The sequence below is a fragment of the Chanodichthys erythropterus genome, chromosome 2, assembly GCF_024489055.1.
Source record: "Chanodichthys erythropterus isolate Z2021 chromosome 2, ASM2448905v1, whole genome shotgun sequence".
NCBI classification, from domain to species: domain Eukaryota; kingdom Metazoa; phylum Chordata; class Actinopteri; order Cypriniformes; family Xenocyprididae; genus Chanodichthys; species Chanodichthys erythropterus.
The window spans coordinates 8,656,324-8,670,355 of NC_090222.1; the positions used below are offsets into that span (position 1 = coordinate 8,656,324).

The 14,032-nt window shown below is 46.1% G+C and overlaps 1 protein-coding gene across 2 annotated transcripts in view; it reads left to right on the forward strand.

Moving 5' to 3' along the window:
• Positions 1-14,032, forward strand: part of scgn (secretagogin, EF-hand calcium binding protein) — a 190,671-nt gene that overhangs the window by 5,709 nt on the left and 170,930 nt on the right. For both annotated transcript variants that reach the window (XM_067392248.1, XM_067392237.1), the window contains 3 exons: positions 352-441; positions 518-574; positions 733-810. In XM_067392248.1, the coding sequence (XP_067248349.1) occupies positions 352-441; positions 518-574; positions 733-810 (225 nt within the window). The remainder of the gene's footprint in view (positions 1-351; positions 442-517; positions 575-732; positions 811-14,032) is intronic.

Consider the following 14,032-nt stretch of genomic DNA (forward strand, 5'->3'; position numbering starts at 1 on the left):
GCAGCACTAATTATGTGCCCAGCAACATATATCTGCTTCAAATGTCAGTAAATGGTGTTTTTTTGTGGCGACAAAAGCTTATTAAAGTGGGATTTGTCAGTGCCGTATGGACTCTTATTCGACCTAACAGAATTAAGGCCATACTGAAGAGTAAATCGAGCCTAAATCTAATTTCCCGTTTGTTAAATTAAACGAAAACGAACAGACTACTGGCCTTTTGTCATTGTTTTATTCGAAATAGGAAATTAAATTATCAAAATGTACACTGACCATTTTGGTAAGATAAACCCCTTTATTAGCTGGTACCAAACAGTAAACCCATGTCATTGTATTTGTGTGCCTGTATACTAGATGGCGAATATGATCCTGCCCGAGGATGAGAACTTCCTTCTTATCTTTCGTAGAGAGGCTCTGTTAGATAACAGTGTAGAGTTTATGAAGGTAAACTTGCACTTCATTTAATCACACTCTTATTTCACTTTTCCATTTTAAAAATTTTCCACATTTCCCATGATAGATCTGGAGGAAACATGATGCTGACAGCAGTGGTTACATATCAGCTATGGAGCTCAAGGTAAATGCACACAGGCTAGAGTTGTGACCTGTTTTAGCGTATTAAATATCATAGTTTCATAAAAATATTTAAATTATTACTTTCTCTTTTCTCTTTTTCTCTTTTGTTTTAGTCTAGCCGTAATTATTAAGATAAAATGCTTCTATTTTTCATGGCAGGATTTCTTGAAGGACCTGTTTGTGCAGCACAATAAGAATATTTCCTCTAGCAAGTTGGATGAATACACAGATACCATGGTAACATTGCTGTTTTTAATTCTGCACCATTCATTTTAGTTGTATAAACCTAAACCTCTCAACTTCAATTTCTATCCATGTTTCTTAAACTGAACACGTTTCACGTTAGTCTCATTTTCAATATGTTTTTTGGATGCTAATTGAAATAATTTGGTAAAAGGGTATAAATACATAGGATAAATGTGGGACTAAACAAGACACAGATGTTGATAATGAGAAACCAAGAGGAAAAAAACAGTAATGGGAATAAAAGAAACAAGAATTTACAAAAGTCAGACAAGAAGTCAGGGTGACAAATCCACACAAAAATTATGCCCATCTTGGCGAGTATCCTAGCAAACATAGTTGGTTATGTTTCGTATCTCTTGACTGCCAGGGCAGTGCTTCGTAGTGAAAGTTCTCGTTGCAGTTGCCACAGATCAAGTGTTGCATAACAAAAATGTCACCTCGTGACACCTGTGTGTGACGTCACTAATGTTATAATATGGTGTGTCACACAACAGACTTCCTCATTTCTCTTCTCACGACTGAGCATATCAGAGCTAAATCACAGCCTGGTGATTTAATTTTGAGAGCCTACGACTAGTTCATCCTTCATGGGCTGTTGTTTTGCATTTTCAATTCTCCTTTTGATTGGAATTATATCATAGCAGCAGGAAACACATTGTTTGTGTGTATGTAAGATAGTGTAGCAGCCTACCTTGAGCCAAGCTCAGTAGTGGGCAAGCTACAGCTCAAACACGAGTGTTTGGCAGCCCTGCTTTGAGCATTGCTTGGCACCTCAGGCTATTCTGAAAAGACAGCATACCTTCCATTGAGCCACGCTTGGTAAGTTTGCTTAGAATATTGAGTGATTAAAAAAGATATTACTATTAATATTACTATTATTATTATTAAAATAATAATTATCACTATTATTATTAGAATTTTTTTTTTTGTCCTTTCCTTCTCCCTTTTTCATTTAGGTAGGCTAAAATTATTAATCTAATTTCGGATATAGATTAAGAGTAATTCTTCAGAGTGAAAAAACTATTTAGATTGAGAGATTATTGAGATTTTTGAGACTATGGATAGACTAGGACAGTATGCCCAATGCTCTAATACAATGGAGCTGTATGATGACCATCAACTTTGCCCATCATGCTTAGGGTTAGACCACCTCCGTGAGGTGCTCACAAATCCTTGTATGGACTGTTCTATAATGTCAGTGGCCCAGAGACAACATAGGCTAGTTAGCCTTACTGGCGAAGTGGATGACACAGTGGCTAGACCTTTAAGGAGAAGCTGTTAAACGCCACTCAAAAGAGGAGACAGAGACCTCATAAGAAAAGAAAGTCTACATATGGACTAGTGCAGCAAGTAGAGAGTCTGTCATCCGACATGGAACAGATAAAAAGTCTCTTGCATTCTAGAATTAGCATTGTAGCAGGAGATACTAAGCCTGTTGACAGGTTTTATGAGGATTATAATATAATCTCTACAGCAGCATTAAGTACTACATTCCTACACTGGAACAGTCCAGCAGGTGTCCATCAAGACCCTGGGTCTAGTGCACAGTAACAATCACTGAGCCACAGTCAGTTACAGCATCTCAGAATTTAAGTGGCAGTTCACAGACATCACAAGATACTACAGGAAGCCATGCAGTTCCGCTGCAGAGCACTATAAACGTAGCTCTTGCGAAACTGGGCCTAGACACTCCACCTGCTCAAGCAGAAGGATCCAGTGCCCTCTTTAGGATTACAAAGACAAATGATTTCTCTGTGCTAGTTTGTAAAGACTTCATTGCTGAATATTTATAGCGACACAGGTGGGCCGGCTTTCTAATTCACTGGCTCACTTGCTGCTGGCAATGCAAACCTCATTATCAGGCAGGGGATAAAGAAAGGACTCAGGAAGAGTACAGCATTGCAGACAATGGGTTATATGGCCCAAGATTTAGGCAAGCTGGTAGGCATATTATTGCGTGACCGCCGCCAAGAATGGCTTGCTCAGACAACCTTACCAGATGCTTGTAGGAACACAATCTGGGCCTTGCTCCTTGTTCCAGGCCATGTGTTTGGACCAGCAGTGAAAGATGCCCTGGACCATCATGCCTCATTGGCTGAAACACGGCAACAGGAGAGTATGCGTAGAACCTTTCAATTTCGACCCCCAGTGCCCACTGCTAGCTACCTAGGCTTCTCTCGGTTTCTCCGCCCTAGAGAAGTCAGGTAGTGACACCACCCCAACACTACATTTAGTCGTGAATAATGAGCACGGCTGCCACACTAGCCCCCCCAGAGACGGTCGGCACGGTACCCACTTCAGTGTCTGAATTTTGACAACGGGGCGAGAAATGCCAGGCGCTGACCCGCCTCGGCCAATGATAGGATCTTTAACAGCCCAACATCTGGCCTACTGGCAGACATGCGTCCTACGCACAATGACGGAAGGTTACAGACTGCAGTTTCATCACTGGCCCCCTCTCAGCTCTCAGACCAAATTCTTTGAAACCATTGTTCTAGACCTGGTTCATACCTCAATACTTTCTCAAGAGATTTGTACCCTCCTAAAGAAAGGAGCAATAGATAGTGTGAACCATCATGCTCCAGACAAAGGATTTTATTCAACTTCCACCAATTCCTCTCATCCATGCACTACTGGACAGGATCCAGAGAGATAAACACAGCATTCACCTGGTGGCTCCACGGTGGCCAACACGGTTTCCCCTTCTGCTCTCACTCATACGGGGGACCCCATGGGAGATTCCTCCATGGAAGGACCTCTTATCACAAATGGGAGGGCGGATATGGCACACTTGGCCGGAGTTTCTCCAGCTGTGGCTGTGGCCCTTGGGACCAGTTCTGGGCTGACTTCATGCACTCCAGAGGTCAGGCACACAATATTAAATGCAAGAGCCCATTCGACCTGGGCTTGGATGTATGATAGTCAATGGGGAATATTTCAGGACTGGTGTAAAGGTCACCACTTGAACCCACTATCCTGTTCAGTTGAGTCAGTAATCACATTCTTACAGTCACTGTTTGAAGCAGGAAGTTTGGCATCCACTGTACATGCAACAGGCCATTCTGTTATGGGAATAGCAACATCATGGGCTGTTCTTAAAGGAGTTCCCCTATTAGAAATTTGTGCTGCGGCCACATGGTCATCTCCCAGTACATTATCTGACAATAATAATAAAAGAAAATTTAAAAAATATTGTTAATCCTCTTCTGCTTTTTCAAGTGACAGATCAATGGTATCAATATAGTTTAACAATGGTTTCCATGTTTTATGAATGCTTTTTAAAGACAATTTTTAAGAAAAAACAATTTTTTTTCCAGCTTTAAACACAAAATAATTTCTTTTATCCATCTATCATATGAAGGAGGAGATGCATTCTTCCACTTAAGGAGAATAAGCCTCCTGGCCAATAATGTGGTGAAAGCAACAACCTGTTGCGTTGATGAAGGCAAGTTTGGCTTAAAAGGAATTCCAAATAGAGCTGTAAACGGGTTTGGAGTGGCTGATGTATTAAAGTTTTTTCGAAAGTATCAAATATTTTAGACCAAAACTATGTCAGTCTTGGACAGGACCAGAACATGCGAGTATGATTTGATCGAGACCGTCGGCACTTATTGCAAGCATCACTATTGCAAGTGTATATTTTGGCTAGTCTGGCATTAGTGTAGTGTGCTCTATACAGAATCTTGCATTGCATCAAACTACATCTAGAACATATGGAGGAAGAATGTACTAAATCAAATATATATTTCAAGTGTAGTGACCCCCCACCTCTTGTTTCCATATATTCTTGAGTGATTCAGAGGAGTCAGGATTTTAAAAATCTATTGATTCATATATGACAGAGATTAGCCCTTTTCTCTCTGTACTAAGAGAGTGATTAAGAAACTGGGTAAACTGATTTTGTACAAAATGTCTGACCTGAAAGAAGCGAAAAAGATGAGCGTTGGGAAGACCAAACTTTTTGGATAATTCTGAATAGGATAAATTTATTCCTTTATCATAAAAGTCCCTGATGGTACTGACACCCCTTGAGGACTAATCATGAAAAACTGGATCAGAACATGATGGTAGAAAAGATACATTGTTCACAATAGGAGCCAGAATTGATGGTCTGATTAAACCAATATGCTTCCTAAAATTAACCCCCCGTATTTTAAGGGTATTTGCCACCACTAAACCGTCTAAGAAATTTTTAATATTTATAGGAACCTGAGAGCAAATCACAGAATGAAGGGAACATTTTGAGGGTGACAGCTCCATTCGGGCCCAGACTGGATGTTCAGGAACTCTTGAGGAATTAGTCCAATACAAAAGCTTGCTGACATTACAGGCCCAGTAATACTGCTGAAAAATTGGTAAAGCAAAGCCTCCTTTGGACTTTGGGAGTTCGAAAACTGTTTTCCTAATTTACGCATATTTTCCACCTCACAAAAATGAATTAGTTATCCAATTCAGAGTGGTAAAAAAAGCCTTGTTAATAAAAATGGGTATATGCTGAAAAAGATATAAAAATGTGAGCAAAATTGTCATCTTAACCAAATTAATACAGCCAGTTAACAATATTGGAAGACCATCTCTCTATATATGCCTTTATAGGCATCAAGCAAAGAATTAAAACTTCTTCTAAAGATAGCTGTGACTGATTTAGTGATACGTCTAAATATCTGAATCCTACCTGAGCCCACCTAAAGGGGAAAGGATGTTGGCAGTGGTTCCCAAACCTGTCCTGGAGGACCCCCAGCCCTGCACATTTTGTATGTCTCCCTCATCTATCAGACCTGATTCAACTCATGTGCTTATTAGTAGGGACAGCAAGACCTGAAATGGGTGTGTCAGAAATAGGGAGATGTAAAAAATGTGCAGGGCTGGGGTCCTCTAGGACAGGTTTGGGAACCACTGATGTTGGGAAAGCATCTCAGCTATTGATAGTTCACTCTTTTGACGATTCAGTTTGTATCCAGAGAATTTACCAAACGAGTTAAAAATCTTGAGGATTGGCGGTAATGATGAAACAGGGTTTGCTGTATAAAGAACGTAGTCTGCATAAAGGGACAGTTTATAAGAGGTTCCAAACTGGGTAATGCCTTAAAACTTTTTTCTCACTTTTCAGCCAAATGGCCAATGGCTCTATAGCCAAGGCAAATAATAGAGGTGAAGGGGGGCAACCTTGGCACGTGCCTCTGTAAAGGCGAAAGGTTTTAGAATGTGTTGCACTGGTGTACACAGATGCTACAGGGGAGGAGTATAATAGTCAAATCCATGCTATAAAATTTTAGCTGAAACCAAATTTATTTACTATTAATAAGTTAGTATTATTCTTTAGGGTCTTCATGAAAAGTCTATAACATACTTTGATTAAAATTTCTGAATGGTCGTGTAAAAAAAACCATATTTTTTAACTTGTCAAAAACAGCTCTGTTCACAATGAGCCATTTAGGTGCATGTCCCTTTAAATGATAATGAGCTACTGTTCAACCCACCACTATCTTCCAAGGCAGGCTGTAAACACTATTTGGCAGGTATTGCATTGAACTCACTATTCTTATTTATGCAGTTATAAATGCTCAAAAACAATGAAAATACATTTGAAAATTACTTGTTAGTCATTAACTAACACCTTTATAAACTTTATTGTAGTGTTACCATGTTATCTTTACATAAAATGTTATGTTTGTAATAAGACAATCGCCTTAATGCATTGTTCGTTATAAATGTGCAGTTATGAATTACAGTGAGAAGGTTCTAAATAGAAATGACAACATAAATGTTTGTTTGACTGTATTATTTTGATAATGAACAAGCTGCAATGTCACGTTTGCAGTGCTTTGTTGTGTGTGTGTGAGGCGCCGGCACGATCAAACAGCAGACTTGCCTCATCGTCATGGCAATGGTTCGTGGCCTGGGGCCCGTTTCAGAAAGGAGGTTAAGTGAGAACGTCTCAGGTTACGTATGTAACCATGGTTCCCTGAGAACAGGGAACGAGACTCTGCGCTGATTGCGCTTTGGGGAACGTCACGTGACCCAGGTGTCTGAAAGCAACTATCCAACAACTCCAATCCCTATTGGCCGGCGACAGCCTATGACGTCATACGGCGTGACCCGGAAGTATAAAGGGAGCGCCTGGAGAGACAGAAGACATCTATCGTCTTGAGGGACTGTTCTGCAGGCAGGCAGCCCGAAGCATGGCTGGAAAGCGCAGAGTCTCGTTCCCTATTCTCAGGGAACCATGGTTACATACGTAACCTGAGACGTTCCCTTTCGAAAGGGAACTTCAACTCTGCGCTGATTGCGCTTTGGGGAATGATATACCCACGCCGCCATGCTTGAGGAGAGTGCATGCCAAAAATATGGCTGACAACGTCAAGCAGTTTCGAAGGAAACGCTTAGCAACTCACCCTTGGGTCACACCAGGCTGTCAGTGACAGCATTCCCTATGGCCAACAGCCCAAGCTGAGCCTACAAAGGCCTTCCAGAGATAGAAGGCCTACTAAGGCTGCTAGAGGCATCTGAAACCAACTTTTCCACAGACAAAGTGGTTTCTTTAAGGGAATGAGGCCAGGGAACCGAAGGGAACCCCGTCCAGTCACTAGAGGGGAACGAAGTTACCCCTAATGCCACCAGGGAGGCCGACCTGGTCTGTCATAGGACAAATTAGTCATTAGTCTTGGCCAACCCTGTCTGAGTACAGAATCTCCATAACGCATTCTTCATAGAAGAGAGCAGGTAAGAGTGACTGCAGAAAGGCAGAAGCAACTCAGACCCACGCGTAGAGATGGGCATCCTGGAGAGCAGAACTCAGCTGAGTGCTATGAACCCTCTTATTGAGGGGAGATAATCCACTCATCTTAGGATCTACTCAGTGCTTAATAAATGCACTGAGGAGGCTGTGCGCTAGAGAACCCTGATACAGGGGAGCACAAACCAGCCTGGGGCTGAATCTTAGGAGGAGGCCTGATAAGGCCTACCACCATGATCAGCTTAGGTAGCTAAGCACTATTACAACATAACCCCAAAGGGGAAGTACAAAGCTCACCTAACAGGTAGACCATGCAATGGGCACATACTCATGGAGGCCAAAGAGGAGCCTACAGCATGATAGTAACTATATGTGAAACAGAAGTATATTCAAAAAGTGGCCTGAAGGGGCCACCCTGAACACCTGTCTGGCTGCAGCAGACAGGCAACTTCAACGGCAGCATGGGAGACTGCAAAGCGCCCGTATGATAATCTACCCAACACAATCCAACGAGCAGTGTACTCAGTAAAAGCACCTTTTTACTCTTTCAAGCAAGAGGAGTACAACATACGCTGACACATAGTTGAGGAAGGCCCGTGCGGGCCTATCACCTCAACAGACACGTGGGCATCAGCTCGTGGCAGTGTTCATAGGCACCGAAGAACGATAAATAACCGACACCAAGGAGGTTAAATATCATCTGGGCACCTGGCCAACCAGAAGTGTATATAAAAGGTTCTCAGAGAGAAATACACATCAACATATACCACTATGTTGAAAAAGGGCGGCCCATAGGGCCTAGCCACCTTTAGACATATGGCATAAGTCCAGTGGCCATCTCTAGGAGCATGAATAGATCCACCTTAGACCTCTAGGTGGCTATTAGCTCAACTAACGTAAGATCAGGCTCAGGGAGACAGATGCAGTTCAGACCAAACCTCAGTAAGGTTTAACCACAGCATACATCCTGAGGGGCTAGCCACTCAAGTATTCGGAAAAGCACCATAAATTCTCACAGCGAGAAGAGTACGCAGCTGAACTCCAAATGCTACACCAGAGGCCGAGAAGAGGCCTACCTTAGTAAACATATGGCATCAGCAAGCAGCTGCCATAACCAGTCCACCCAAAAGCCATATATTTAGCATTGAAACTTCCTCAGAAGAAATACTTAGAACGCTGCCACCCAATGTGAACAGGCCTGATTAGGGCCTATCCATCGAGGTGGGGCGTGGCCTTTTAAGGTGGTCAGGTTTTTTCAAAGCATCCTGCCAACAAATCAACTAAAAAGGAGGCCTAATGGGGCCTACAATCTCAGCGACAAGTAGCGTTCAGCAACTGTTGAAATGAAACACAGACTGTGCCAGCATGTGAACTAGAAAAGAGGCCTGTTGGGGCCTACCATTCTAATGACACGTGGCTTCAGCCTGTGAAATGCTGTACACTATGTGATCAAACTATGATCAGCTAACAGCACTTGTTATAAAAACAATTGCTAACTAGAAGGAGGCTAATTAACCATAAGAGCCTACGATCAAAGTTATATGCAATATAGCTGTTAACAAGATCACAAAAAGGGAGCTAATACAAACCAGCTTTTCTCAAAAAGTGGTTCTATACTACCCTGAGTATGCAATGCAACAGGTGATGCACTCACTAACACCAATAAACCTACTAATGGGGAATATAGGTCACCAGCGTCTCCCATAGCGGCTACATAAAAAAACCTGCTATTATAGTAACAGGTGCTAACCTGTGGCAGCAAAAGTAAGCTCACATACGATGTAGGGCAAAAGTCTAGAACTTCAAAGCAAATGCAGCGCTTTGATGTATATGCTGTTTTCAAAGAGGAAAATAATTCTCTCCATACAGATTCTCAAATCTGTACTGAGCCATAGAGGACGAATGCTAAAGCCTAGCAACATCAACTCAAAAACTTGATACGGAAACAAGTGGCTCAGAGGAAAAAAAACATTTTCCCTAGCATAAAAGTTCTAGAAAGTGGGGCCTTTCACACACAGCATGACTTATCTACGCAAAGATAAGGGCCTACCACCTGAGATAACAGCATCAGGAAGTCTTAAAAACAGTCTACAACCTAGCTGTTTAAACTCACCAATTGCACCTACATAGTAAGGGGATAATGGGCATACGGCCTGACAACTCCCTCGGGAGGAGACCAGAACTAGGAACTATACAACCTGACAAGGGATAGTATACATATGTTATGATACAGACGGCACGGAGACAGAAGTAAAAGCAGGTATAGTGGTTTATTAGAGAATCAGCAATGAGCAGGTGAGTAAATGGAAGATGGAGGGTTTCAATGAGAAGGTAGAGATTTGATACTGTCCTTGTAATTGCAGATGGAGTTGGTAGTCGAGGAGATGGAGTATGGTGGACGAGGAACACTCACACACACGGAAGGAGGAACACAGGAGGAGGACTGGAGACAACGGGGCGATAGGGATCGCTGGTAGCAGGTAAGTAGCAGGTAAGTTGCTGGTAGAGTCCTTGAGGTTCGCATACATGAGTCTGTACAACAAACGAGACCGGACAACTGGTGTGTGTGTGAGTGTGGGTTAAATAGTGCAGGTGATTGAGTGACTGATGATGTGCAGGTGTTGACGATCAGAACTCTGGTGATTGGGTTCGTGGATACTGACGGGAGGTGGAGCCTGAAGTGTCTGTGACAGTACCCCCCCTCCCACGGCCCGCTCCTGAGGGCCGAGGACCCCGACATCGTGGTGGCCGACCTCGAGGGCGTGGGGCAGGTCTGTCTGGGTGGCTGGAGTGGTAGGCTTGTAGCAGGTTGGGATCAAGGATGTCGTTCCGCGGGACCCACGACCGCTCTTTTGGCCCGTAGCCCTCCCAGTCGACGAGGTACTCCAGGAGACCACCACGGCGCCGGGAGTCCAGAATCTCCCGAACCTCGTAAGCAGTCCCATCCTCCAGAAGAAGTGGAAGGGGGGGCTCGGCGGCTGTCACGTCAGGCTCTGTGGAAGGAGAGAGATAAGGGTGGTGAGGTTTGAATAAAGACACGTGGAAAGTGGGGTGAATCTTATACTCAGGAGGGAGCTGAAGACGATACGTGACGGGATTGATCTGCTGGAGGATGGTGAATGGGCCAATGAAGCGGGGACTCAGCTTCTTGCATGGCAGACGCAGTCTGATGTCCCTTGTCGACAGCCAGACCTTCTGCCCAGGTTGGTAGTTGGGAGCGTTGGAGCGACGAAGGTCGGCTGTCATCCTGTGTCTGCGCAGGGCCCTCTGCAACTGATGGTGGGCTGAGTCCCACACCCTCTCGCTCTCCCGGAACCAGTAATCGACGGCAGGAACGTTGGAGGGTTCCCCATCCCAGGGGAACAATGGGGGTTGGTAGCCGAGTACGCATTGAAAAGGTGTTAATCCGGTGGAAGGTTGACGGAGAGAGTTCTGGGCGTACTCGGCCCAACCCAGGTACTGGTTCCAGGAGTCCTGGTGGCCGTGACAGAAGGTAGACAGGAAGCGGCCGATCTCCTGGATTTTCCGTTCCGTCTGCCCGTTCGTCTGAGGGTGGTATCCCGATGACAGGCTGACGGTCACACCCAGGAGCGACAGAAAGGCCCTCCAGACCCGGGAGATGAACTGGGGGCCCCTATCCGATACTATGTCTTCGGGGATTCCATAGTGGTGGAAGACGTGGTTAAACATTAACTCAGCAGTGGTGAGAGCGGTAGGTAGACCTTGGAGAGGAATCAGTCGGCAGGCCTTGGAGAATCTGTCCACTACCACGAGTATGCAGGTATGACCATCAGAAGGTGGGAGATCTGTCACGAAGTCAACTCCCAGGTGTGACCATGGTCGCTCAGGAACGGGCAGAGGAAGGAGCTTGCCGGCCGGCAGTTGACGAGAGCTCTTCGAGATGGCGCACTCCCTGCAGCCCTGTACGTACCTTCTGACATCCCTGGCTAAGTTGGGCCACCAGAAGCGTGCTTTGAGCAGTGAGAGGGTTCCATTGACCCCCGGGTGACCAGTGCCAAGTGATGAGTGGGCTGCGTGGATGAGTTGAGTGCGTCGTGCTCTGGTGATATACTGGAGACCGGGAGGACAACCCGGCGGAGTGTTGGAGGAGGCATTGGAGGAGGGTAGAGTCTCTTCAGACCATTGGATGGGATTCACAAAGATGGGTTCTGGAAGGACGGTTTCAGGATCTTCAGATTTCTCATCAGGAGCGTGGAGACGGGATAAGGCATCAGCCTTGAGGTTTTTGGAGCCGGGACGATAGGAGATGGTGAAATTGAATCTTGAAAAGAACATGGCCCAGCGGGCTTGTCGGGGGTTTAGTCTTTTAGCAGCTTTAAGATACTCCAGGTTTTTATGGTCGGTTAAAACTTGGAAGGGGTGCTTGGCTCCCTCCAGCCAATGCCTCCATTCCTCCAACGCGAGCTTGACAGCCAGGAGTTCGCGGTCACCGATATCATAGTTGACCTCCGCCGGGTTGAGCTTGCGGGAGAAGAAGGCGCATGGATGGAGTCTACTGGGTTGCCCCTGCTGCTGTGATAGTACCGCTCCCACTTCTGTGGTCGAAGCGTCTACCTCGACGATGAATGGCCGGTTGGGATCAGGGTGGACGAGGAGGGGAGCGCTGGTGAAGGCTTTCTTAAGGGCTTCGAACGCTTGTGCGGCTTCTTCGGACCAGGACAGAAACTTGGGCTGATGGCGTAGAAGGTTGGTGAGTGGGTAGACGATGGAACTGTAGCCCTTGATGAAACGGCGGTAGAAGTTGGAGAAGCCTAAGAAGCGTTGGAGTTCTTTAATGGTAGTCGGAGTGGGCCAGGACCGGATGGCATCCACCTTCCCCTCGTCCATCCGGATGCCACTGTGATCAATGTAGTAGCCGAGGAAGTGGACGGAAGACTGGTGGAAGGAGCATTTTTCCGCCTTGAGGAACAGCTGGAACTGCTGTAAGCGTTTGAGGACCTCCGCAACGAGGTGGTGATGTTCGGCCAGGCTCCGGGAGTAGATGAGGATATCATCGATGTACACCAGCACAAACTTATGGAGAAACTCCCGGAGCACCTCATGAATGAAATCCTGGAATACGGAGGGGGCATTGACTAGTCCATAGGGCATGACCAGATATTCATAATGGCCAGTGGGCGTGACAAAGGCGGTCTTCCACTCGTCCCCCTCGTGTATCCGGATGAGGTTGTACGTGTGCGGAGGTCCAGCTTAGTGAACACAGTGGCACCACGGAGATGTTCCAGGGCCGCTGGAACGAGGGGAAGTGGGTAGCGGAACTTAATGGTGATCTTATTGAGTGAGCGGTAATCAATACAGGGCCGCAAGCCTCCGTCCTTTTTGGCCACGAAGAAGAAGCTGGAAGCAGCAGGGGAAGTAGACGGACGGATGTATCCTTGCTTGAGGGCCTCGTCGATGTAGTCCTCCATGGCCTTCTCCTCCGACACAGATAGGGGATAGATCCTTCCCCGTGGCACTGGTTCACCCGATAGAAGATCTATCTACAGTCCCATGGCCGGTGTGGAGGTAACTTGGAGGCTCGTTGTGGGCAAAAGACATCGCTGAAGGGGGCGTAACAGGCTGGAATGTCGATGGGGCTTTCAATGGAAGTGGCACAGATGGAGACTTCTTTGGAACGTGGAGATGGAGGAACAGGAAACCCGGAGAGACAGGCTGAGAAACAGTGTTCGACCCACTTCAGGATTTCGCCCGTGTGCCAGGAGATGGTTGGGCTATGCTGTTCGAGCCACGAGGCGCCCTAGAACCACGTCAGCGGTGGATTCCTCCAGAACCAGCAGATGGATATCCTCGACGTGAAGGAGGCCTATATGGAGTTGTAGTGGACCAGCACATCGGGTGATTCTCTTGCGGCTTAGGGGTTTTCCGGTAATGGAGTGGGCTTGATAGGTACTAGGCGAAGGCGAGGTCTTGAACTTGAATTGACGGCCGAGGGACCCGGAGATGAAGTTCCCGGCTGACCCTGAGTCGATGAGCGCAACAACTGGAACAGAGATATTGGCAGCAGTAAGGGTTACAACGGTGGTGAGTGGTTTCATTTGGATAGGAGAGGGAAGAATGGAACTCACCAGAGGCCTTGAAGGGCGTGTTGGGCATGCAGAGAGGACATGCCCGGGAGAGGCGCAGTAGAGGCAGAGGTTCAGGGTCAGCCGGCGGTGTCGTTCTGCAGGGGTGAGTCTGGAGTTGTCAACTTGCATAGGTTCGTTGGCTGGTTCTGGGGAGCTGACGGGTTCTGACCGACGGAGGAGAGTTTGAAGAGGCGGGTGGCCCTGGTGTTCTTCAAGACACGACTGCATACGAGTGCCTACGCGGATGGCGAGTTGGATGAAGCGTTCGAGGCCGATGTTGTCCTCGTATGCAGCGAGATGCAATCGCAACTTGGGTTCTAACCCCTGGCGGAAGGAAGCGATGAGGGCTTGTTCATTCCATCCGCTACTGGAAGCCAGGGTACGGAACTGC